Genomic DNA, 25,537 nt, shown 5'->3' with positions numbered 1-25,537 from the left:
TCATTTGATAGATGTGTATGTGAAATACTAGCTTTACTATGTAACTATGTTAATATATATATTTACATATTTCAACTTTTTTATCGATAGCATGCACCATTTTATTTATTGGTTGTGTATGTGAAATATTGGTTTTACTTTGTTAATAGTAAAAATAGTTTTCTCATTATGAGCATGCGCTATTGTAATTTTGTAATATTTATATATCTATATAGTATTCTCATTATGCCAAAAAGCGATTTCGTTATATTATGTTCATGTATGCGAATATGTAAAGACCATCAAGCACTAACATTACATAAACAATATTTGACCTGTTATACTAATATCTTTCTTCCTCCTTATTCAACTATCAATCACAGCAATCTTTACCTGAAGAATTACCATTCACTTTATCAAATTGTAGGCTAGAAGCTATTTTGTAGCTCAATTGCCGAAATAAATGTTGTTGTTGTTGTTGTTGTATATTAAATTCTTGAAATGAATGAATGATGCAATCCAGCGACTGAATGTCAGCTGGCAAGCACGTGCATTTTGACGATTGGCTTTGCATGCAGTTAAAAGAATAAAAGCGCAGTCTTGGATTAATTACTAAAGTTTAATATTCATATACGGTAAATATATTTTAATGCAGTCATGTAGTACACGTGTTGATTGAAAATTAATAACAGATGAATGCGAAGTTTATACAGTATAACAATTTTAATAGTCTTAAATTCTTGACTTCATTTGACTTTTATTCGTTAATGAAAGGCAAAAAGTCCGCTATGTACATGAAGTATCAATCTAAATGCTGGTATGCATGTAAAGCATAAGTTTACACGACACCCAGAGTTTATTTTTATACAATCTTTAAGGTTGAGGATAAAATAAAATAAAACCAAAATGTAGTATTAATGATTATAGCTGAAACAATATTAATTTTCTGGAGCGGTCACTTGCGTGAGGATTATGCCTGACGCAAGTCGAAAACTGCAATCGATAAAATTGAATGCAAAAAGAATAAATACCCAACATAATGGAAAAGTTAGTAAATTTAATATTTTTATAATAGTGACATGCAAATTTCTGGTAATACATTTTATAATTTATAAGCATTTAGGATATCTTAATAACGAAAACAACTGGTGTACGTCGGCTAGTGCTTTTAACTGTCTATCCTACGTGTTTCGCATTATTCAATACATGGTATATGTTATATTTAAGTTATTATTTTACACACTAGAAGGGTGACTAATAAAGGTTCTTATACAACCGTTACCGGCTATATTCGTTTTTATGTGAAATGTATTAATTGACAAGCCGATTATGCTGTGCGATTCAGAAGGCAAGATCCACATAATTGTTTAATTGTCTGTAATAGTCTTTTTCACACAAAATAATCATTTACATAAAATTGTATTCAGGTTCGTGTTTATTTATCCGTTGTATTGCTTGTATCCATTTAAAGCAGGCACTCTGTTCGGTTAATATCCATCTAATGTTATGTGTTTTTCTCATTTCTGACGGTCTACTAGTTGTGACTTCCTTTTTGTGCATATGTTTTTGTATAAGTATATTGTAAATTGCCTTTCAATCAGTAATTTATTTTAAACCGAAAATATGGTTACAAAAAAATCTAGGTTTTTAAAAAAAAGACAAATATTGTTACTAAATATTAGGCCTTATCCATCAGTATTCCGTGTTACAACATCGATAACAATCTTATATCATATTGATTTCTTTTCATAAAAAATAATACATCTGCGAACGAACGAGTGTGTAATCTTATTTATGAATTGATATCCATCAATTGTTTTGCTGCAAAACCAATTTGGTAAACAAAACCTCTTAAATATATCTAGCAAGGTTAAAACAAGATTTCAAATTTAAAAAACGCAGCCGTTGCTTCTTGGGGAAAACTTTCAAAAAGAATTCCATTTTATTTCTGAATGTCGCATTCAACTATTGTTTGATATACATGCCCTAAGGCGTTATGTAAAATACAAATATGTTTTCAGCAGAAAATATTAACGAACAGATTAACTTTTAAATAATGTACTAATTTGAGTGCACAAACGTCAGAAACTCATTCTCAGGGTGCAGGATCACGTGACTATTTGGGGTTCTTCTTTTTAACTTTAATAGATTTAACACGACGGTGAGCAGTGCTTTATTTCAGATAACTTTTTAAACAAGTTTTCTTAAGAATTTCAACTAGTGCACAAAAGGCAGATTTTTATGCTGCTTATGGCAATGTGAAATACATCATAATTACTTTGTTTAATAAGCATGTATTCTTGTTAAAAAAACAACATTTTACTGCATACATTGTATACGGTTAATGGCCGGTAAAGTTTCACGCAACGTTAAACTTTGGTACCGATTTCAGACGTATTCAATGATTTATTCTTATACCTTAAGATATCGGCATAAACTGCAAGAAAAACTGTCTTTTATGCACTATATATTTCTTCAAATGTATTTCAATTACTTGAGATATTTGCCATAATAATGTTCCTAACGGTGCGATTACATTCTGTCTAGCCCGTGTGTAAACCCCTGAAAACCCCGTTGATTCTGCACCCTGATTCATATAATGACGGATGTAGGAATAATAAGACACGTACATTTATATTAAATGTACACAAAGCACACATACGCATTACGCTATCGTTCTTAAAAATAAGCTCTTTATAATAAACGCTTAGACAAAACTTAAAAGAACATATATACGAATTGTTCTCCTGAAAGTAATGCCGTCACGTTCTGGGCGGTTGTCATTGGTCAATGACGTCACTTTCCCCGGCCTTTACTATAGATCGTTGTTATTATAAAACCTGTCATTTCGTAAGATTTAAATGACTAATCATATTCCACGTATCTGTTTTCATACGGAACGCCCCGTCCGTCTCCTGTTAAATATTGATATATCAGAGGTATGACAAACACCTAGCATACCATCACAAACACACAGCATACAATCACATACACACACCATACTTTTCAAGCACACAGGTTTCTTTTATAAGCACATCTCGTTTGATTTAAACGCACGTCATTTCAATGAAACTCACAACATGCCATTTCAAACACAGCGTACCATCACGAACACCTAGCATACAATGACAAACACACAACATACCATGACAGACACAAAGCATACAATGGCAAACACAGCATATCATCATAAACACACATCCACCCATCACTAACACAAAAAAATACTATGGAAAGCACACAGCATACTATTACAAGCAAATATCATATGATTTAAACCCACATCATTTCAATGAAACCTCTGATATATCAATAGTCAACAGGAGACAGACGAGGCGTTCCATATTTTTATCTAATCCAGCTTAAGTTTGATTTCATTGTCTGTCACAGACAAGACATGTTGGTAACACGATTGCATGTTCATTTTAACACGATTTATCCGGAGTGAATGGATTGTTCGCATTAGAGAGTGTTAGTATAAGCCATTAACTTCCTTTTCAATTACGTCAAGCTTCGTACAATGTCATAGTAATTTATTCATAATCATCGCAGCTTTTTACTCAGTTTGTTATTTTCATTAATATTGATTTATATAACGTGGTCTAATTAATCATATCTATGTTTGTTTTATGATGCATGTTTATTTGATAAAATAAATATTGCTAAACTAAGCTTCGCGATTCATTATTCCAATTACCAATACAATACAGGGCCGAACGCATGATTTTTTTTAACTAGGTGGGGGGGGGGTGGCAAACCGGTTAGTGTGCGTGAGGGGTCACCCACCCTCTTTTTTAACATTTGACAATTTTAAAGTTGAATTTAATTCTTAAAAAACTTATTTTTAATCTAAATTTATGGAATATTACAAGTAAGTCAGCATCTTTCTGAAGTCTAAAGCTTTACACAGTGGCGTGAAATTCACACCACTGTTTAAATTTTAGATTTCAGAAGTTGTGTAGTGAAAATAACTATTGCAATATTTTCACTCGCATTTTTTTTTTGTTTTCGAGCCGACAGTGACCAATCGAGCATTTTTAAGGCAGAATGTCATTTGTGTTTGTCTTTTTGTAAAAGTAAATTCGAATAATATTCTTTAATTATTTTACAGATTAGTGATCATGATGTATTTGTTTAAAGCCTTCAAACTCGATATCTTCAACAGAAGAAAATGAGCTGACAGAGGAACAGAGAAAAGGTAATTGAAACTTAGAGAAAAAGGTAAATTAACTCTGAGCAAAGGTAACTAAAACTCATAGAAAATGGAACTGCAATTTGGAGAGAAGGGATCCAAAGCTCAGAGAAATGATACCCTACAACACAGAAAAAAGTATCTTAAACTCAGAGAAAAGGAAACACTGTAACTATTATAATAAATCGTTAATGTCTATATTTATTAACTTGTTAGACGATTTTTTTTAATATTAAAACGAACACAAAACTGTAACATTTAAAATGAATACTAGAACTAGTTGTTACAAAGTATACAGCACCAGGTCAATTTGGCATGAAGCGATAGTTTTAAAAGCTAATGCTGGAAATAAATACTTTTACTTTGTTGCGGATCATTTTATTAATAACTCATCACGTCTATATCCAACACAATCTTATAGCAAGCCAAATGAAATACGGTATGATATCCCCACATTTAAACGGTTGATATCTTAAGACCAACTCAGCACAGCCTATACGTATTTAAATACGATATTTTCACAAAAAGACCGTCTATTGAGTTAGTGGTAAAGAAACTGATTTTTTAATGGAAATAAATTTATTCTCGACCTTTTTATCAGATATACACACATCTTAAATATTGAATTAATGTTATTTCTGTAGTGGTAACACACATGTTTAATAGCGTCCCTAAGGTCCTTAAATCATGTTGTTATTTACTCGTTCCATTTTTACATCCTTTAAGTGCCATATTGTATCTCGAACGATGCGATTGTTCTGCATTATCCATGAATTAGCTTTCACTCCGATCCTGAAAATAGAATCCAGGAGTGAACACTAATTATTTTTAATGGTTTAAAGGTTCTCCCCAGAGACCCATTATTGTGTTTTTGAAAATTATTTCTCTCTTTTTCTTAGGCAACGTTTTTTTACCCTTTCTAGAGAGAACCATTCTAGCGAATGATAAACATAAATTAAAAAAAAAAATACATGAGTTTTTGTTTACGATGGCTAAAAACCATGAAAGACGAACACACGTCCGACGAAGACAAAATTTTTTTTAGGAATATTTAAAAACGAAATATTACATTTACTTACAAAAAACCAAACAAGTAAGGTGTTTTTAATCTAAATTTGTTGTCTGGGGCTTACCTATTCATTTTAGTATTATGTTTTAAAACGTATTTTACAGGTAGCTTTTCAGGTTAAAGATTTTTTATTTAAGTATTTTTGTATAAAATTATGCGGTCAAACTGTAAATCATTTTTAAAAAGTACAAAAAACTTCTTTGTAGAAGATAAATGGAAAAATTAAATTACTTTAGCAGTACACCACATACCAAACCTGTAAATGGATGCAGTTAAGCCACATCACACTTGTGCTTACAGAACTCAGAAAGGCATTTGTGATGTTCGAAAAAGGAGGAAAAAATAAAATGGCTGCCAGAGACCTCGGGGCCTTGCTTCGGTGTCTGGGATGGAACCCTTCAGAGCGTGAACTAGAGGAGGCAAAACACGAGCTCGTCGTCAGCTGTAAGTTTTGTCTTTTACAATCAATATAAAACAAGGACACCGATTACTCTGCCCACTGATCACGTAAGATGGTGACTCGACAGCCGTTTAAAGCCAACCAAAATTGTAAGCACATATGCGCATTAGGAGCAATTAAATCATGCATCAATTGTGATAATAGCAGGTCCTTATCAGCATCTGTGTTCTCTCTAAATGTATACTATATGGACCAATTTTAATAGAATGGTGATAGTATTACTCTTACAATCGCACTTTAAACCAACGCATTGTTAAATGGTAGCTCGTGCGGCGTTCTTCTGATTCTAGCCCTCAAGTAGCATGTATGTTCATTAACTTTACAAATGCAATTATATTACCAGTCTATTTCGCGTGAGTATTCATGTTCGCCATGAAAACAACAAATTATGGTCGAGTATCAGAATACTGTCTCACGCTTAAACTACAATAGGATTATCTTAACAAAAAAGGGTTGCATATTGTCAAACTGAAAAAAAGCCATTTCAGCCGTCATCATTCAATGCCCATGGTCTCTACTAGGGTGTGGGGTTATTTGTTAATGCGTTTTCTCTACTAGGGTGTGGGTTTATTTGTGAATGCGTTGTCTCTACTAGGGTGTGGATTTATGTGTGAATGCGTTGTCTCTACTTGGGTGTGGGTTTATGTGTGAATGCGTTGTCTCTACTAGGGTGTGGGTTTATGTGTGAATGCGTTGACTTTACTAGGGTGTGGGTTTATGTGTGAATGCGTTGTCTCTTCTAGGGTGTGGGTTTATGTGTGAATGCGTTGTCTCTACTTGGGTCTGCGTTTATGTGTGAATGCGTTGTCTCTACTTGGGTGTGGGTTTATGTGTGAATGCGTTGTCTCTACTAGGGTGCGGGTTTATGTGTGAATGCATTGTCTCTACTAGGGTGTGGGTTTATTTGTGAATGCGTTGTCTCTACTAGGGTGTGGATTTATGTGTGAATGCGTTGTCTCTACTTGGGTGTGGGTTTATGTGTGAATGCGTTGTCTCTACTAGGGTGTGGGTTTATGTGTGAATGCGTTGACTTTACTAGGGTGTGGGTTTATGTGTGAATGCGTTGTCTCTTCTAGGGTGTGGGTTTATGTGTGAATGCGTTGTCTCTACTTGGGTCTGCGTTTATGTGTGAATGCGTTGTCTCTACTTGGGTGTGGGTTTATGTGTGAATGCGTTGTCTCTACTAGGGTGCGGGTTTATGTGTGAATGCGTTGTCTCTACTAGGGGTCGGGTTTATGTGTGAATGCGTTGTCTACTTGGGTGTGGGTTTATGTGTGAATGCGTTGTCTCTACTAGGGTGTGGGTTTATGTGTGAATGCGTTGTCTCTACTAGGGTGTGGGTTTATGTGTGAATGCGTTGTCTCTACTAGGGTGTGGGTTTATGTGTGAATGCGGGCTATACTAGGGTGTGGGTTTATGTGTGAATGCGTTGTCGGAGATATGTCTCTTGGCTACGGACTTGATTGCTTCCAGTTTTAGCATAAAATGAAACACAGCACAATTAAACGTTAGTTTGATGCTACAGTGTTTCCGTTTTGTTGAATAATGGAATCATTCTGACAATGCTTTTTCTTTTGTTTGCCTGCGACAACGAAATGATACACTGGCGATTTGAATTAACCAACAGACCGTCCGCATAATTCATACCAATTGTTTATTATTTCTCACAGAGGCCAGGGAATCGCCTTTATTACATTTTCGTTGATCTTAATGTAATCTTTCAATAAAAACTTGATGAAAAAATCGACGAAATACTTCTAAAGATCATTAAGAACGGATTGGAGTTTGCCAGACAGAATTGGTTGATCTCTCTTTTGTTGAACTAAGTCCTCGGTTTTACAGGCGAACGGAATCTGATTTTTTCGACAGGAAACAAACTTAACATGGTTCTACGAATTAAGATTAGGTAGGTAATAAAATATTTATTGTAAAGCAAATTGCTTTTGGCCGTTTTGGTGGAAATCTTATCGCAATCCTGGACATATCTCACCTTGTGGAGACCTTATTCGGTTATTTCTATCTCAAGAACGCTGTACTTGTTCAATAAAAGGGCAACATAGTAGTTCACCAAGTTCTTTTCAACAGCTATTTCATGTCCTGAAATGACAACGAAAACATGAAGATTGGCAAAGTTCACATAATTTATGTTGTATATTCCAGGAATAGTTTTACTTTGAGAATATGTCAAACGATCAACCAGCACGGTATTTAAGGCAAACACATATTAGCCGTGCTGTGTAAAAAAAGTTTAATGCATGTACAGTCCGCACAGGCTAATCGGGGCGACACTTACCGCTTTTATGATTTTTTCTGTAAAAAGAAAGTTTTCAATTAATAATAATCCAGTTTAGGTTGGAAAGTGTCGTCTCTGATTAGCCTGTGCGGACTACACAGGCTTTTACAGAGCACGGCTCATATAATTGTTAAAATCGTGATTCAGGAGCATGTTGGCTCCATACATACAATATCATAGGATTCTTGAAATGTTATATTTAATGTAGATCTAAATTAATATGGATATCACGTTAGTGATTTGACAGTTATAATATATATATATGAAGTATAGTATATGTTTTTATGCGTATTATTTATTTGCATAATTTCAACAACAGAACAAAAAAAATAGAATCAAGAAGGGCGGTCGGCCGGTATAATTGAAAGCATGCAATGTCAAAAGTGTTTGGAGCGAATTAGGCTCACAATTTTTAACAAATGATTACATAAAAATGCGCAGTGGAGAAATGCAAAAATACGTTTTTCTCCAGTTATCTTGTCATTACAATTTTTTGCCCTTGAGCATATCTCACAAGCTCTTTATTAGTCGAGCAATATATGATTTCAGCGCGTGGTTCTGTGACGTTCGCGGAGATTGAGCGCTACATGGCGCGGCGGGGAGGCATACTGTACGGCTGCCAGGATAAAGAGGATATCCAAGAGGCTTTCCAGGTAATCACGACCGGCTCGCATCCTGAGTTTAAACATAATATTTGGCAAACATTCCCCCCCCCCCCGCAAAAACACGAAAATACTCATTACGAAGCCACACTCAGTCACGCTCATCCAAACGAAACGTGCTCATGGTTTGCTATTGGCCGACAGTAATGGCCATCGTCCGTCCGCGCGTGTGTGCGTGCGTGACGTGCATCCTTCGGTCAATAGTTCTTCAAAGGACATCTTATTATCTTTCAACCTTTGGTCAGAATGTTCTTTGTGTAGTCATGTATGAATATTGTTTAAACGATTTCGGTTCGTTGAATAATAAGGTAAAAACGGGACTTTTACATTAAATTAAAACTTAGAAAATCTTCTCCTTTAAAATCACAGCTCCTAGAGGAGCTTTTTATATAAGAAGGGGTCTTAAGTATTACACAACTTAGCTACACTTTTTTCAGGTGGGCGTTTTAGAATCACCAGGGTCCTTTATGTTGATATAATTAACTACCTGACACACACGCACATGTGGCTTCTTGCTAGGGTTTTTCAACGATGTTTCCTCAGCCATGACAAGTGACAATCGATAGGGTTATGATGTTGCTATCATTTACCACCAAAATGTATATCCAAAATTGCTTATGTCAATAACATATGACAAGTTCTCATTTTCAACTGAGCTTTCACTCTTCTCGTATTGGTCGAACATAAGCCACTTCCTAGGGGCGCCATTATAAGGTCTCCTGTTAACTACGCAACAGCAAACGCACTCACAAAAAGCTGTCATGACTTAACATGCTTGCAGGTTCTGGACGGAGATGGGGACGGGAAGATCTCCATACGGGACTTCCGGTACTTTATGACCACCATGGGTGAAAAGATGACAGACGAGGAGGTAGAGGACATGCTTCAGTCCGTCTACAAGCGGAAACACACAAACTTCGACAGCATCGATTTCCATGGTGAGAACTTCCGTTTCCGTTTCATGTGCTATAACTGTGAATTCACAGATAGTAATGTGCTTAAAGGGACCTTTTCACAGATGTTGACAGATATCGAAGTTTGTTAATAAAATGCTTTATATCGATAAATGTAAACACTGGATCTTAAAAGCTACAGTAAAGTCGAGAATAAAATTAAAGGGAGAAAAATATGTAACCCTCAACCGGATTCGAACCACTGAACCCTGGATTAACAGTCTATCGCTTAGGCCATACGGCCATCCGTGCTTATGCAATGAGTGATGAATTTTATACTTTATTTAAGCAATCCTCGTTGTATCACAAAATATAACGACAACATCAAAACCCTTCAAAATATTCAATCGTTTCGCGCTGCAACGCATTATAATTTTCGGTTTTTATAATCGTAAAAAAATATATATAATTGATATTTTAGAGCATGGTAAATGATCAGTATTACTGTTTCCTCACAAATATCATAACTGCAATGACAATTTGCGAATGTGAAACACTTTTTTAAATTTTGTCAATTAACAAAAACGTGAAAAGGTCCATTTAAAATCTGATAGCATCGCCCTTAACACAGTTAATTGTAGATAGTGAGTGTAGTTGTAACCTATGTTGTAAGCACATCTTAAGATAATCTCAACTTAGACTTTATTTCAAGTATGGTACCGAATATGATCGGATAGGTTATTTGTCCTGAACTATGTCCATGTTTCAACTTACCATGTTCATGTTTTATTTACAGATATTATTGAAGGCCTGGACGAAGCCACGTTAGCAGATCCTCAAAACGACAATTATTAAAACAGAACGCGTCTAAATAACGATGATAGTTTTCGATAATATCACTCTTTCCACATATACACCTTTGTTATCAAAAGCACAACTGAACAAATTGTGTGAGTTAAAAATATAGTTATATATATTTCATCGAATCCGCTGTTTTCGTTTGTTCCCAATTATTCGTGCCATAAACGAAATATTTTATAACAACAACGAATGGTCATAATTCTATCGAGAATGTATTTTAATTGTGATAAGACGGTTGAAATATTTGACGATTAATTTCGATCTCATGCGATAAACATGTAACTCCTATTTAAGATTCCATACATGCTACATGAATAGTGTCAGTAAGAAGGAGTGAGTCAATCGCACAACATACGATAGCAAGAAGAACACATTATATCACGAACGTACTCAATCAGATGAAGCAGTGATCACGTGTATGCATCACTAAGGAATATTTAAGACCAATATACGTATCGATAACGATGACTCGAACTATAACAATGTCCGGTATTAAAAGGACGATGCTTAGATCGAATACATTTTTCATCAACTGCAGTAAGCGAGTTACATTTGATACCTTAAAATCTGTGCATATTGGAACATAGTGACAAATGGTAGAGAAATATTCTAAAAATATAAATAAATATAGTAGACATACCTAATTTTGAAAATAAATTGCTCCAATTTAGAAGGATTGGAGAGTCCACTAGGCATAAATGGTTGAATGTCTTCCCTAGCTTTTGCAGCATTATTGACATCGAAGTCTTCATCTGTATCTTTCGCATCCTCACCCTCACTGGAAGCAGTGGTCTAATGGTAGGACGCTGGCTGAGGGATCGAGAGGTCCCGGGTTCAAATCCCGCCCTTACCAATGGAATTTCCTTGAGCAAGAAATTTATCCCACATCTGTTCCTCTCCACCCAGGTGTATAAATGGGTACCTGTGAGGGAAATAAGCCAATGCGCCGTGCGTCAAGATGTTAACGGACGACTTATGACCCAGTGATCAGGGGAAAATGTAAAGCGCCTTTGAAGGCACATCTCGAGTATAAAAAGGGCGCTATATAAATGTGGTATAAAAAGTAAATAAACACTGCACACATCTTAAAATGTACATGCAATATTAGCATGACCAGTATTGTCATATCCACACATTCCTTTGCAAAAATGTCATTTCAGAATGTCATTATGACGGTCATCATCATTGTCAGCATAACAATCAGTGATAAGTTCAATATGACAACTCAGTAACTGGATTAGAAATTAATCTGAAAATGTAAAAAATTATTTTTGGGAAAGTGGAATCATTGTTTTTAATAGTAAGTTAAATTGTTCACATATTGTTTAAATCATGATTGTTATCATTGGGGGCTGACGAATTTAGTGATCATAAAACGATTCATATATAATGTCAAGGGTTAGATTATTGTTGTTTTTAAAATACGTTCGATAAAATATATATTGACGCATGTTTGACATTTGTTATTTAAATTTATAACAATTTAAGGTTGGCTATATTACACAAGAACTTTGAAATGTATATCATATTTTGGCATATACTCAATTCCACTCGGGGCTGACTTTTACAAAATGAAACTCCTTAAACTGAAAAAAGCATGCAATGCTTGTCAAATATAACTACGATGTTTCTACATGGGGAAATGTCTTAAATGAGACATAAAATACATTAATGCATGCCAAGATGTTACTAGACATTACGATGAATTGTATCTACCTTGAACTCGTTGTCGGGATATATTTTTGTTTTTTATTAATTGGTTTGAACATTATTTATGATGAAACGTCAAGCACTTAAATGTTCAAACTCTAACATTCCATTTAACCATACCTGTATGAGGATTTACCGAAAAGATGTTTGTCACCAGTCACGTATAATTTCTTGCTTTTTTTATTTGGGGGGGGGGACGTTTTATTCAAAGTTTGTAGCAGATATCGTTATAAATTATTTACTTACATCGGTTATTGATTACTTTTATTTTTTGTTAAGTTTATATTACGATTAAATATTGATTTTAATCAAAATAGTTGTAATCATATTGCTTATTTACGATCCACTACAATTGAGTGTTCTTTCAATAAAAACACATACATAAATCTATTACTTTTATTCACAATAGGGTTTGTATCGCCATGGATAAAAATGTGCACTTGTGATTTTCATCCATACGTTTAATATGTACAGTTTCATGTTATCCTTCTTTTGATGCTTTATTGCATTGGAGTAATGAGTCTCATACGGTAATATTTAGCGTACACATTTGTATCAGTTAATCCGTATTGTATCAACAATTTGTGTTTAAGCACAATAAGTACGCTTCAATAAATTTATCGCACATAAAAAGGTGCCAAACAGGAGTTAAATGTAACTATAGCGACCGGTCTTATAGTGTGCGCCGACCCTATTATTTGTTTGGTATTCCAGGTTGAAAATATTTTTGCATTATTCAATCATATTGGCTTTGGCTAAATTAACAATTTATTGTTCGGTATCTTATGCTGCAGTCGATGATATTTGATGAATAAACATTAAATTAACTTAAATGAACATAAGAAAGATGTTAAGTATTGATTGCGTTTGGCAAATTAACCAAACAGGTTTAGCAGACCTTCCTTTCCTATTTTTTTTTTTTGGGGGGGGGGGGGTATTAATGGAATGTTTCTAGCGCAATATATATTAACAGAAGTACATATTTGAAGTTATATACCAAGCTTTAAAAACAATTTGTTATTTTATGTAAACATTTCGATTATGTCATTGTTTATAATTTTGTTTTTGATAATGTGTAAATAGACTATTCAGATGTAATTTCACTTCCTTTTTACATATTAAGTAGTTTTCAAATAAATCATAAGCACATATGTATTGTTTTGCCTATACATACAACACACACCATGCAGCGTTCAGTAATGAGCGACACGTGCATTGTCAATGCAAATCTCTTAATTCGCAAATATATATCTTAAAAAAGACAATATCACACTAGCTATAGTTTGTATGATATTAAGTAAATACTCGCTTTTCTTTAAATGATAATTGAACATGATATATTTGAGAAAATAATTTCCGCAAATATATGATACAGAATTAGTTCGCTCAAATGTAGCTTCTTTTTAATATTGTCCAATTAATTGCAAAAAAAGTACTTTCATTTAAATATATTGCGATTGTAAACATTAACTGTAGATGTAATCAAGAAAAAGGTTATTTGCTTCGTCCTACAGGAAACAATTTCTATCCTTTTCAACGTTATTAATGATTTAATTAAAAGTTAATGGGTTTTTTTCACAACTCGTGAGTCCATTTTTATAGAAGATGAAAGTCTTTCAACACCACAACCCGGAGAACAAATATAAAAGTATATCGTTACTACGTAATTGATCAATACTTAATTGCACTGACTGTATTCAATACATTCGATTTAATACGTTAGTAAGTAAGTAAGTAAGTAAGTAAGTAAGTAAGTAAGTAAGTTGTTTATTATCGTGACATCTGCAATATAACAAAACATCATATTAATATATATACAAATACGCTTTGCAACTGACCTGATGGGACTATAAGTCACCAAAACAGAATAGTAAGTAAGAATATTTCAAATTATGTACAATAGCACCACATACACTGGTGCATATGAATTATATATAACGAATATGAATATGAAAGAAAAATGTGGACATTATATATATATTGAATATTTAAATTATTGACAGGTTGGTCTTGATCAATGACTTTTTCTGAGATTGTTTTTTTATCACAAACTCGATGATGACATTGTTTTAAAAATACAATTAAGGCAGTCCCTTATTTTGTTTTAAAAAATACAATTAAGGCTTTTTCTTATATCGTAGGATGTGACTTTTATATACAGATCTTGACGTTTGTATATGCTGTGTATTGGTATCGTCGATTTGACTAGCAATTACTTTCTCTTATTTTGGTTTAGGATAGATTCATCGATCATAATTAAGGCGCAAAGAAAAAATATATACACAAATTGTGTAATGAAATTCTGCTCAAACTGTGGTAAACATCGGCTTACATATCTTATAAGAAATCCAAGGCAATTCGGATCAATAATTGAACACGGGTAAATTTAAAATAAAATTTCCTGTACTTATATGCTTTCATACATTTTTATAAACTCAAATCGATATCAAACGTTATGAAATTTTTACTTGGCCTATGCGCCAACAAACAAAGCATTATTGTTTTAAATACTACAAATTCATTTTTATCTAGAAGATGACACTATTTATTTTACGTGGATTAAATATCTTTCATACTTTCGTTTAAAATATTCTCTTCATTGGCAATGCATAGTTATTTTGAAGTGGAAGGTTATGCATTCGTTATTATACGCCATATCACCAGTACATGCATTTACTGTAAATGCAATTATTTGTATTGGAATTATACTTTGAGATGTTGGATACATGTCTTATTGTGTTGTGTTACTATGTACATTGTTATGTCTAACGTTTGATTTAAATTAGTGAAATCAGTGTTTATTAACATTAATTTTCGCGTTTATTGTTCTGCACATTCATTTATCGATGTTTGTGTTCATGACGTTGCGCACACGTCAAACGTGAAATAAATTGTCTAGCTTAAGTGATATTTCGTGGATTATTTTATTCAAATATGCTTTTGAAAGGGAGAAATGCACTCAATCATAGTAATGAGAGACATTTGTTCCATGAATGTACAGTGAATATTATAGTTACCAAATATAAACAATGCAATACACACCCAGTGAAACTTCACCTGCATCAGCAGGAGAGAATTTATTTATTATATTCGAATTAAAATAGTTTAATTTATAGCAGCAGGGAAATAATTGCCAAACAATGAGAAAAAATATACTAGGCGAGACATCCAGATGCACAACAAACACACGAACATGAATAAAACTGGCGGGACCGCGTTTGAACGGTCACTACAAAGTATTAGGGGTTTAAACCGGTTTTATAAGTTCAAAGCCACACGCTTAAGACCTCGCCTCAAATTAACATTTAACAGCAATTAAATAATACACCTCAATTCAATCACAATTTAACTACTCAGTAGTTGGGTAACAAACTGAGCATCGGGACGATGAAATGAAACCAACATGAGCATCAACTACATCTAGGCTTTGATGACAACAAGATTAAAAGACATAACATCATAACATTAACGTTCTTAGAGGCCAAGCAATGAAGTTTGGTATTATGTTTTAATCTTAAGCTACATAAAATGGTACATTTTAAAACGATAATCATGTTATTTAAAGCAGTTAAAACGAGCATGCACACCTACATGCGTAAGCGAAAGCCATATACATACACAGATTTTTTTCTGATACTTATAACAATATATTGCCAACGTTTGTCACCGAATACAACTTAACTCTATGGGCATCCAATAAGATTAACCTGAATTTACCATGAACATTTTTCTCTGAAAACCCTGCATTTAAACAAGTTATATTTATGTACAATTACTGTCGTTTATCACCAAAGCTTTGTCTTCAATCGGAGTCGTACAATTTCAACAATATCGTTCATTGGGTATAAGTCATTGATACCCGGGACAACTTTGAGAGAAGCTACACTACAACGACATCTCGAACAAGCACTCTTATAACATTGATATGAACGTACGCCTCTGTATTAAACATGTTCTTAAATAATTGGTGTTCTTAGTTTGTTGCCTGTGTTTCCATAAATAACTTTGTCTCTTTATATTTTGTTAAACCAACGTCGTTTAAAACTTAAAAATATTCATATATTTCACGAACACAATAATTGAGAATACATTTACGTTCAGGTGTCGAACAGCTATTACTTATTTTGATGATCCTGCGTATATGGGTATTTATTTTGTAGTTTTTGATATGCATACAATTTAACCGGTACACGTGCTCAAGAACCGACCACCATTGTCGTGAATATTTGGGAGCCGGCCCACGATAAAAGCTTTTATCTGCCAAAAGGTGTGGATTGAAATACGTGTGCATGTATTTGTTGTTGTTGTTTTTTTGTTAATTATAAAACATGATAAAAAGAAGATGTGAAACTTGAGGAATCCAATACTGAAGATGTTTTAAGTATCAATATAACTCTAACCAAACTGAAGAAGTATTTAAATGTGTTTTTACTGTGCACTGCGCCGAGCCGAGGTTGCCTATTTGTTATACCAGCCGAACTTGCAGTACTGTGCACTGCGACGAGCCGAGGTTGCCTACTTGTTATACAAGTCGAACTTGCAGTACTGTGCACTGCGACGAGCCGAGGTTGCCTATTTGTTATACAAGCCGAACTTGCAGTACTGTGCACTGCGACGAGCCGAGGTTGCCCATTTGTTATACCAGCCGAACTTGCAGTACTGTGCACTGCGACGAGCCGAGGTTGCCTATTTGTTATACCAGCCGAACTTGCAGTACTGTGCACTCCGACGAGCCGAGGTTGCCTATTTGTTATACCAGCCGAACTTGCAATACAGTGCACTGCGACGAGCCGAGGTTGCCTATTTGTTATACCAGTCGAACTTGCAGTACTGTGCACAGCGACGAGCCGAGGTTGCCTATTTGTTATACCAGCCGAACTTGCAATACAGTGCACTGCGACGAGCCGAGGTGGCCTATTTGTTATACCAGTCGAACTTGCAGTACTGTGCACAGCGACGAGCCGAGGTTGCCTTTTTGTTATACCAGCCGAACTTGCAGTACCGTGCACTGCGACGAGCCGAGGTCGCCTATGTGTTATACCAGCCGAACTTGCAGTTATACACACGATTAATCCAATAAACAAAATTTGCTGTAGTCATATTGTTATTTTGTGTCCCGACATTATCTATGCTTGGATATTAAAATTAGATGACTCATGTTCATATTCAAATTCAAATGTCGCATCACATTAGAGGAAATAAGGCTACACATGACACACATTTAACGATTTATTTTTCTAAAGGAAAATTATTGTGGTTTCACTGGTTTGTATTCAATTTTGTGAACGTAAAACGGGGTGTCGCTTTGTTATTGTCCATCAGGAAAACTTTCCTGTGTGTTTTCCATGTTCGCATGAACGCATATAAAATTGCACTCAGTTCTCAAAAAAACTCATAACAGTAGTTCTAACAACGTATTCAGTGGCCACGTTTCGTCAAAGGGACACACGGTGCAAAGCTCATTAGCGACGGTTGAGGTTTCTTCAAAGGGATATGCTTCTTCCTTTTCCAATATTTGTGCAAACACACGTTAATACCGAATGCTGATTTAAAAAAGGTGGAATGTCAATCTGATAATGAAATCGAATCTATGAAATGCCTGTTCTTTAATCAGCAAATAGCTTAAGCTCACATCAATCACTTTATCATCGCGCAATAATAAGTCATATTTTCTTACACTCTGTTTGAACATGGTTACTTCAAACAAAACTCACCTTAATAGCGTATTTCATATCATATCTTATTTTGTACAAACTATCCATAAACAATTAATGGCGAAAATATGCGTTGTTAAATATTGGAAAGGTGAATCAGGTGTGAAACTATTACCGTAATCTCGTATGCAAGCCAAGTTATCAAATTGCCGTTACAGAAAATGATAAGATAAACAACACTAGATTAAATTAAATAAAAGTTAATCTGCGGTCATCGCTTTGGAATGGTAAGCTCAAAGCGTTTCACATTTAAACCAATTGATGACTTGCATATTCTCAAACTTAATGAAAAATTAATAACATAACACATACATGTAAATTAACATAACATCATCCACTAAAAGCTACCATCCGCTATATTTTTATCCCTAAATTTCCCCCTGCAGTAGTCAGTAACGCAGGGAAATAAGACAATAAGCTTAGCAACATTGTTAAAGCCACACATCTTGCCTCTGACTTTAAAATGAAATACATGTTAATCAAAACATATAGATGCACTTTGAAAGTGTGCAAAATTGCCATTACATCTATAGCCCAGTTAGCAAGTAATTTATTATTTTTCAAACGGTACCGCTTTTAAAACCGAAAGTAGGATTTCTAGACGTATACGTCCATTTATTTCGACAAACGCGATTATTTTTTAAGTTTTAAAGAGCAAAAAGACTGATTTCTACCTTGTTACCACCAGATATATTCTTATTGGCATATATTAAAATAAATCTAAAGCCTATTTAGCAAGTAATTTAATATTTTTCAAACGGTACCGCTTTTAAAACCGAAAGTAGGATTTCTAGACGTGTACGTCCATTTCGACAAACGCGATTATTTTTAACTTTTAAAGCGCAAAAAAGACGGATTTCTACATTGTAACCACCAGATATATTCTAATTGTCATAAATACAATATTTTTCTTATTTTTACTTAAATTTACTATGCCAAATAAGGTGTGTGGGTTTAACTGAAGGCAGTTTTTTTCCTTCGTGAAATTGTGTATAGAAAAAGTCAAAAGCAAATTATCGTCAATCAGTTAGCATTTCAGCCCACTTTCTAATAAAACAGACATAAGCTTGCGATTAGCTAGCCGACATTTTGATAACTATGTCAGCGTCGAACATAACCCTAATGTTCTGGTCACAAGTTAATTGTTTTATACATGTTGTATATCGGCCACCATTGCTGATGTTGACCCGTTAAGTTCAAAGGCTTAGCTTAACTACATTACAAGACATAGCTTACCTGCAACCGAAGACTAAGCTTAACTTCAAAACAGTGCTAAAGTCTACTTCAACACAAGGCTTAGCTTTACTTCAACACAAGGCTAAGCTTAATCCAACACTAGGCTTAGCTTAACCCCAACCCAACGCTTAATCTAACCTCAACAGTGGGCTTAGTTTAACCCTAACACTGGGCTTAGCTTATCCCTTAGCCAAGGTTTAGCTTTACCCCAACACTAGGCTTAGCTTAAGCTCAACACTTTGCTTAGCTTAACCTCAACATCGGCTTTAGCATAACTTCAAGACAAGTCTTAGATTAGCTTCGACACAAGGCTTAGATTAGCTTCAACAAAAGGCTTAGCTTCACTTCAACACTAGGCTTAGCTATACGTAAACACTAGACCAAGACTTAACTTCATCACTAAGATTAGATTAATATCAACACAAGGCTTATATTAACTTCAACAATAGGCTTATCCCAACCTCAACACTAGGCTAAGCTTAATTTCAACAGAAAGCTTTGCTCAACTTCAAAACAAGGCTTATCTTAACTTCAACACTAGGCTTAGCTTAACTTGAACATTAGGCTTACTAAAGTTCAAATTTAGCTTAGATTGACTTCAACACTCGGCTAAAATTAACTTCATAACTAAGCCTAATGTGTTCATTGGACACGGGTCCGGTTTGCAGTCAATCGCATACACCGAGTAATCATATCTGCCATGTTTAAGACATAATTGTCTTGGCATGAATTTCCGTATATGTCCATCATTTCATAAGACAGAGATTACTGATACAGGATAATATCGGGCTTGCATATGTCCATCTAGAAGATTGAGTAATCCTTTGTTATTTTATTTTTCCCATAGATTTGCAGCGACAAAGTTTCAAACGCAAGTTTGCGCTCTGACATTTACACAGTTATTCAAACGCATTGGTGGTTATATCATTGATATAATCATAGACGATGTTATTCACATGCTTATCAATGTTAAGCATGTGAATAAATCATGTTCATTTCACATATCAGTGATTGTAATTTTTAATTTGAGCCGTGCTCTGTGACACGGGGGTTTACTGCATGTGTGCAAAGTGTCGTACCAGATATGCCTAAGCAGTCGGAAGGTCCCTGGTTCAAATTCCGCTCAGGGCACTGAATTTTTCTGAGCAAAAAATTAATCCCACGCTCGCTCCTCTCCACCCAGGTACCAGGGAGGGAAATAAGTCAATAAGTATTAAAGATGATTTCGCGTTAACTGAAAATAATACACATATATTAAGATGGGATTTTTTTTTTTCTTTTATCGAACTCGTTTTAGGTATTTATGTAAGTATATTATCCTTGATGCTTTCAAGTAAAGTTTAATTTCACAAACACGATAAATCGTTTGTAGAATACATTTTAGGATTTATTTCAATGCTCTATAAACAACAAGTTCAATGATCGTGTATCATTTACAAAGTTAACATAAGTCTCAAACACATCTTAGTGAATTTAAATTTCTGTGTCTCTTTGCATCTAGAACTAATTAACTTCCTTTCCTTTTAATAGTGAGTCGAATAAACAATCGTTCAGAAGCAATTTAACATTGTTATATTTCGAACTAACCTATTGGCAACTAAAATGACAATAATTGTCATTGTGCATATAAGAAGATAATCACAGTAATAATGGTGATTGTTGAAAGGTAGAATAAGTTTATATTTTGTTGTTTCTGATCAAAAGTAAAGTAGCAACTTTCTTAAATATATCATTTAAAATCTTCCTTCCCGTATACTTCATTATGTTTGTAAAAAAAAATCGCTTTGCAATTAATTGCTTTTCGGCATATTGTCCCCGTGTTTGGCTATGTGCACGCCAATAAATACTCATTGACTAATGAGCAGCAAAATCAATAATAACCGCACACCGCGACATTTTCGGACTATATATTTATTGTGAAGAAAATACGCGAGAACGTTTGACATTTCAAGACGCCTTCGACAGGTTCGATACAAAAGCTTTACACACCTCTGCTGTCTGTAGGACGAATGAAGTATGGCCTTATTTAAAAAACAGAGTTAGCCCACTGACGTACGTTGTGTCAATGACAGATGTGGTCACCCATTTATGACAGCGTGTAGTAAATAAATGGCATCACATATGACGATGAAAAAAACATGTGAACACTTTATACCTTATTAAGTAAATGACCCTCTACAAAGCAATCAATGGTGATGAAATGCTAGTGTCGTATTGCTTAATTTATTAGAAGTCGGGTCTTTAAAACCGCTTATATATTTTGAAATGCACTAAATACGTTTTACCTTATTAAGTAAATGACCCTCTACGGTGATGAAATGGTGATACAATGCTTGTGTCGTATTGCTTAATTTATAAGAAGTCGGGTCTTTAAAACCGCTAATATATTTTGAAATGTATATTTAAATAACCTACTAAATTCCAATTTACCAAGTATGCACTGAGTCTTAAATAGGAAAATATATGAGCCATGCTCTGTGAAAAGGGGGTATAATGCATGTGCGTAAAGTTTCGTCGCAGATTAGCCTGTGCAGTCCGCAGTGGCTAATCTTGGAGGACGATTTCCGCCGAAGCTTACAAGAGACTTTCTTGAAACGAAAACAATATCATAAAAGCAGAAAGTGTCGTCCCTGATTAGCCTGTGTGAACTACACAGGCTAATCTGGGACGACACTTTACGAACATACATTAAACCCCTTTTTCACAGAGCGCGGCTCATATAAGATATTATATTGTAATTGCAGGTGTATGAGATAAAAAAACGATCAAATTGATTATTTTATGAACAGTAAATACTATGCTCATACGCCTTAAACGTTTGCTTCCTTCTAATTTATTTCTTGATAAAAATGTGGTGACTTCATTGTCATTTGTTCTCGATGTCGATTAATAAAGTACAAAGTAATGCCAGATGATGGGACGAATAACTACACATCTAACAAATAGAGAGTCGTAGCAAGTATTTTTTTCAATATGTAATTCAAGTTTGTATTACATGTTTTCAATGCTGTTTTACAGGGTTTTTTGTTTCTTCAGAAACAAACACTCATGGTTATACTTGAGACTTTAATAAAGCTTCATAAAATTGATTCGTTCTCTTTCATCATATACATCCACAAAGAAGGTCATTGTGTACAATGATATTAATACATTAATGTTATTTCAGAGCTATGCAATACTTCTGTATTAGCGTAATGCCATGTGTTCCTTATGTTCTAAAATAGAATGCAGATATAAACAACAATTTTCTTATACGTGCTATTTGATGTTCCTTTGAACTTCTAATTCAACTAGAAGCTTTGGGGGCAATACATTGATTTGGATCGGTCATATTTGATATTTTTAACAAAATGAAAACACACACTGAATTTTCATTAGCAAGTTAGTTGTCTGATCATGTATGGCCAATATGTACCATAGCCTATCAATAAATTGTTACCGAAACGAATCTAAATTAATGTTTTGTAATATAATCCACTATATCTTTCTTACAGATAGTTGTAAAAGAACAAACTTCCTGAAAATAAAACTTGTTTGAGTTATCACAGCCTTTGCCCGGGTATGTATGCAATAATTTTTGAAGTAAAAATGAAATGTAAAAGTTTTTTAAACACCAATTTCATGTATCAAAAGTTTTTAATACCTTAACACACAGTCGTTCGTTAGGGGGTAAACTTAATTAGTTAAGTGAACATCTCTCTTACGAAAATAATCTGCATGTCTCTGCACATATAGACGCAGTGCCAGAATCAAGTATTGTACTTAATTAAGTATTCTAGAGAAAGATTAAAACATTAGGGACAATTGAATAACACAACATATGATTTAACCGTTTAAATAAAAATTGATATGTGCCTTTAAAAACATTCCCACGATAACGTTTAGTCAATTTATAATTTTACTTTTATTGACCGTAATAAACGTATTTTTTGCTTAAAGGTCAATTAGTTCCAAAAAAAATTAACCACTTATTAATAACAACAGAAATATCGATATCCTATATGTGAAACATATACGATGGAATTATAATCAAAGCTCTAAAATTGAAAACATAATGACCAGGTTTTTCTTATATCTTAAGTGCACGTTGTTTAAAACACATGTATAATCAGAATGTCAAAGCAGTTAACTGTGTGACCTTTGATTGCCTTGCATAATTCCTCTTTGTATTTGAGGTAAAATCGACGTAATTACCGCAATGTCATGTATTAAGTTGCTGAATTTATTTGGTTCCGATAATTGTGCCAAACAATTCGATTATTTTTCGTACATACACATATCGATAAATTTTGGCATATTAATATAATCTCTTTTTTATATTGCTCATGCGTTAATGTCTCCCAACCCGTCATTTAAACATATTGTTTTCATAGATTGCCTCCTATGAATGCCATAATGAATCCATGAACGATGTTATAGTTCTGCAATTATCTTTGAATTAGATTTCACTTCAATTCTCAAAATAGAATCTAGATGTGAATAATAATTATTTTAGATATGTTGACAGTACTCCCTAAGGGAACAAAGGTGTGCTTTTGGCAATTCTTTACTCTGGTTTTCTTAAGAAATGTTTCTTTCACCCTTTCTATGGAGAAACATGGACACTGAGCAGTTTGGATAGAATTCATGCAGATGTACACGCGCATCATAGAAATAAAATGTTCAAAAACACACGTTTTTTACAGTGACTGCATACCATAGCTGACGAACAAACGTCTGACGAGGACACAAAGCACACGTTACATAGACATTTTTTGAACTGAAAATTACATTCGCCTAGCAAAACCACAATTAAGATGTGGTTTAAATATGAATGTGTTGTATGAAGTTAACTAACTCATTATAGTATTATGATTGCAATACAGATTAAGGTTAAATCTAAAAATAAGTTGTTGTTTTTTAACCCCGGTTAGTTACATCCTTCAGGACGATAATTTGACAGTTTACGTGTTAGGGGCACAAATTGAAATAAATAGCTGTTCTTACAATAATACTTTCGACGCTCCAAACCAGTGAATGATCTGGAACACAAACCTACTAATAAGTCTGAAAAATGAACGTTGAAATAAAAACAGATAATAACACCAACATGAAAAGTGATGCAGTGACGCTACTTCATGCTATATCTTGATAACCTCCTGAAGGCCTTTGTGATGTTCGAAAAAGAAGCCAAGAATAAAATGGGGCCTTGATTCGTTGCTTCGATGTCTGCGTTAGAACCATCCGAGCTCGAACACGAGGAGCGAAACACGTGCTCGCCGTTAGCTGATTTGTTAACGATCAATAGCAGGAAATCATCAGCATATATTTTCACTCTCAATAGACACAAATGTGGCAACCTTTATTAAAAGGATTGATAGTATCACCCTAACAATGTCACCACTATATACCTGCGCATTCGTGAGTAGTTGCTTGTTCGAAATGCTTTGGATTGTAAACCTCAAGTAGGATAGTTTTTTTTCACAAACCGTAAGGCAGCCATAAAATCATTGATTTTCTACAAACGCATACAACAACGGTCAAACTCTATTCCCCGTACGTCCTCATGTGCACCATGCTAACAACTCAGTGAACAGTGCTCTGAGAAAAACGGGCTAAAGGCATGTGTCGTCTCAAATAATCCTTTTACGCTTTTAAGGGAATTATACGTTTAAAGGTAGTATTTTCTTAACATTGAATATTCTTTTCTAAACGAATAATGCGTGCGTTGTATCAAACTTAAAAGGCCACTTTAATAAAAAAAGTTGTTGCTACCTTTCCATCTGAAAAGGTTCTTCCAATATATGGATACATGTTTGAGTACATTATAAAGGATAAGTTTGCTGCTATAGCATGTTCGTTGAATTATTTAATCGATATGGCAATGCTCATTCTAATATTTGCCTCCAAAACGCGTTGTTACACTGGAAATAAGATTACTACGGAAAGTCTGCAAAAATCCATACAAATTGTTTATTATGGCTCACAAAGGTCACGGAATCGGCTTTATTACATTTCCGTTGTTTATAATGCACTCTTCCAATAGAAACCTGATGAAAACAATCGACAAGATACTTGTGAAGATTGAGTACGGATTGGAGTTTGCCAGACGGAATTGGTCAATCCCTTCTTTGTTGAACTTAATCCTTGATTATAGCGCTACCGAAATTCGATATACTCGACAGGAAACAAAGCTAACATGTTTCTACCAAATTACGGTTTATTAGGTGATACAATATTAATGGTAAACACAATGCTTTATGCGACATTGTTTTTTCCCAGCTGGTGGAAATGTTATTACAATCGTGGACACATTTCATATTGTGGCGAGCCTTTGCTGGTTATTTATACCTCAAATACTTCGTCAATGAATATGGTAGATATGGCAGTGCATCAATTGCTTTTCAGCAAACATTTCGTTCGGGTGTGCTTAATAACTACAAACATTGTAAAGGGGCATAGTTCTCATAAAACAATGTGTTGTATTCT

General features: G+C 34.3%; 1 protein-coding gene across 1 annotated transcript in view; it reads left to right on the top strand.

The window, feature by feature from the left end:
* Positions 1-25,537, top strand: part of LOC127857357 (caltractin-like) — a 68,271-nt gene that overhangs the window by 2,967 nt on the left and 39,767 nt on the right. The window contains exons 2-5 of the mRNA XM_052393757.1: positions 4,120-4,177; positions 5,541-5,684; positions 8,543-8,646; positions 9,437-9,593. Of these exons, the coding sequence (XP_052249717.1) occupies positions 4,120-4,177; positions 5,541-5,684; positions 8,543-8,646; positions 9,437-9,593 (463 nt within the window). The remainder of the gene's footprint in view (positions 1-4,119; positions 4,178-5,540; positions 5,685-8,542; positions 8,647-9,436; positions 9,594-25,537) is intronic.

This window comes from Dreissena polymorpha, chromosome 14, assembly GCF_020536995.1.
Source record: "Dreissena polymorpha isolate Duluth1 chromosome 14, UMN_Dpol_1.0, whole genome shotgun sequence".
In the NCBI taxonomy this organism is placed as follows: domain Eukaryota; kingdom Metazoa; phylum Mollusca; class Bivalvia; order Myida; family Dreissenidae; genus Dreissena; species Dreissena polymorpha.
This window is presented reverse-complemented; position numbering and strand designations above follow the sequence as displayed.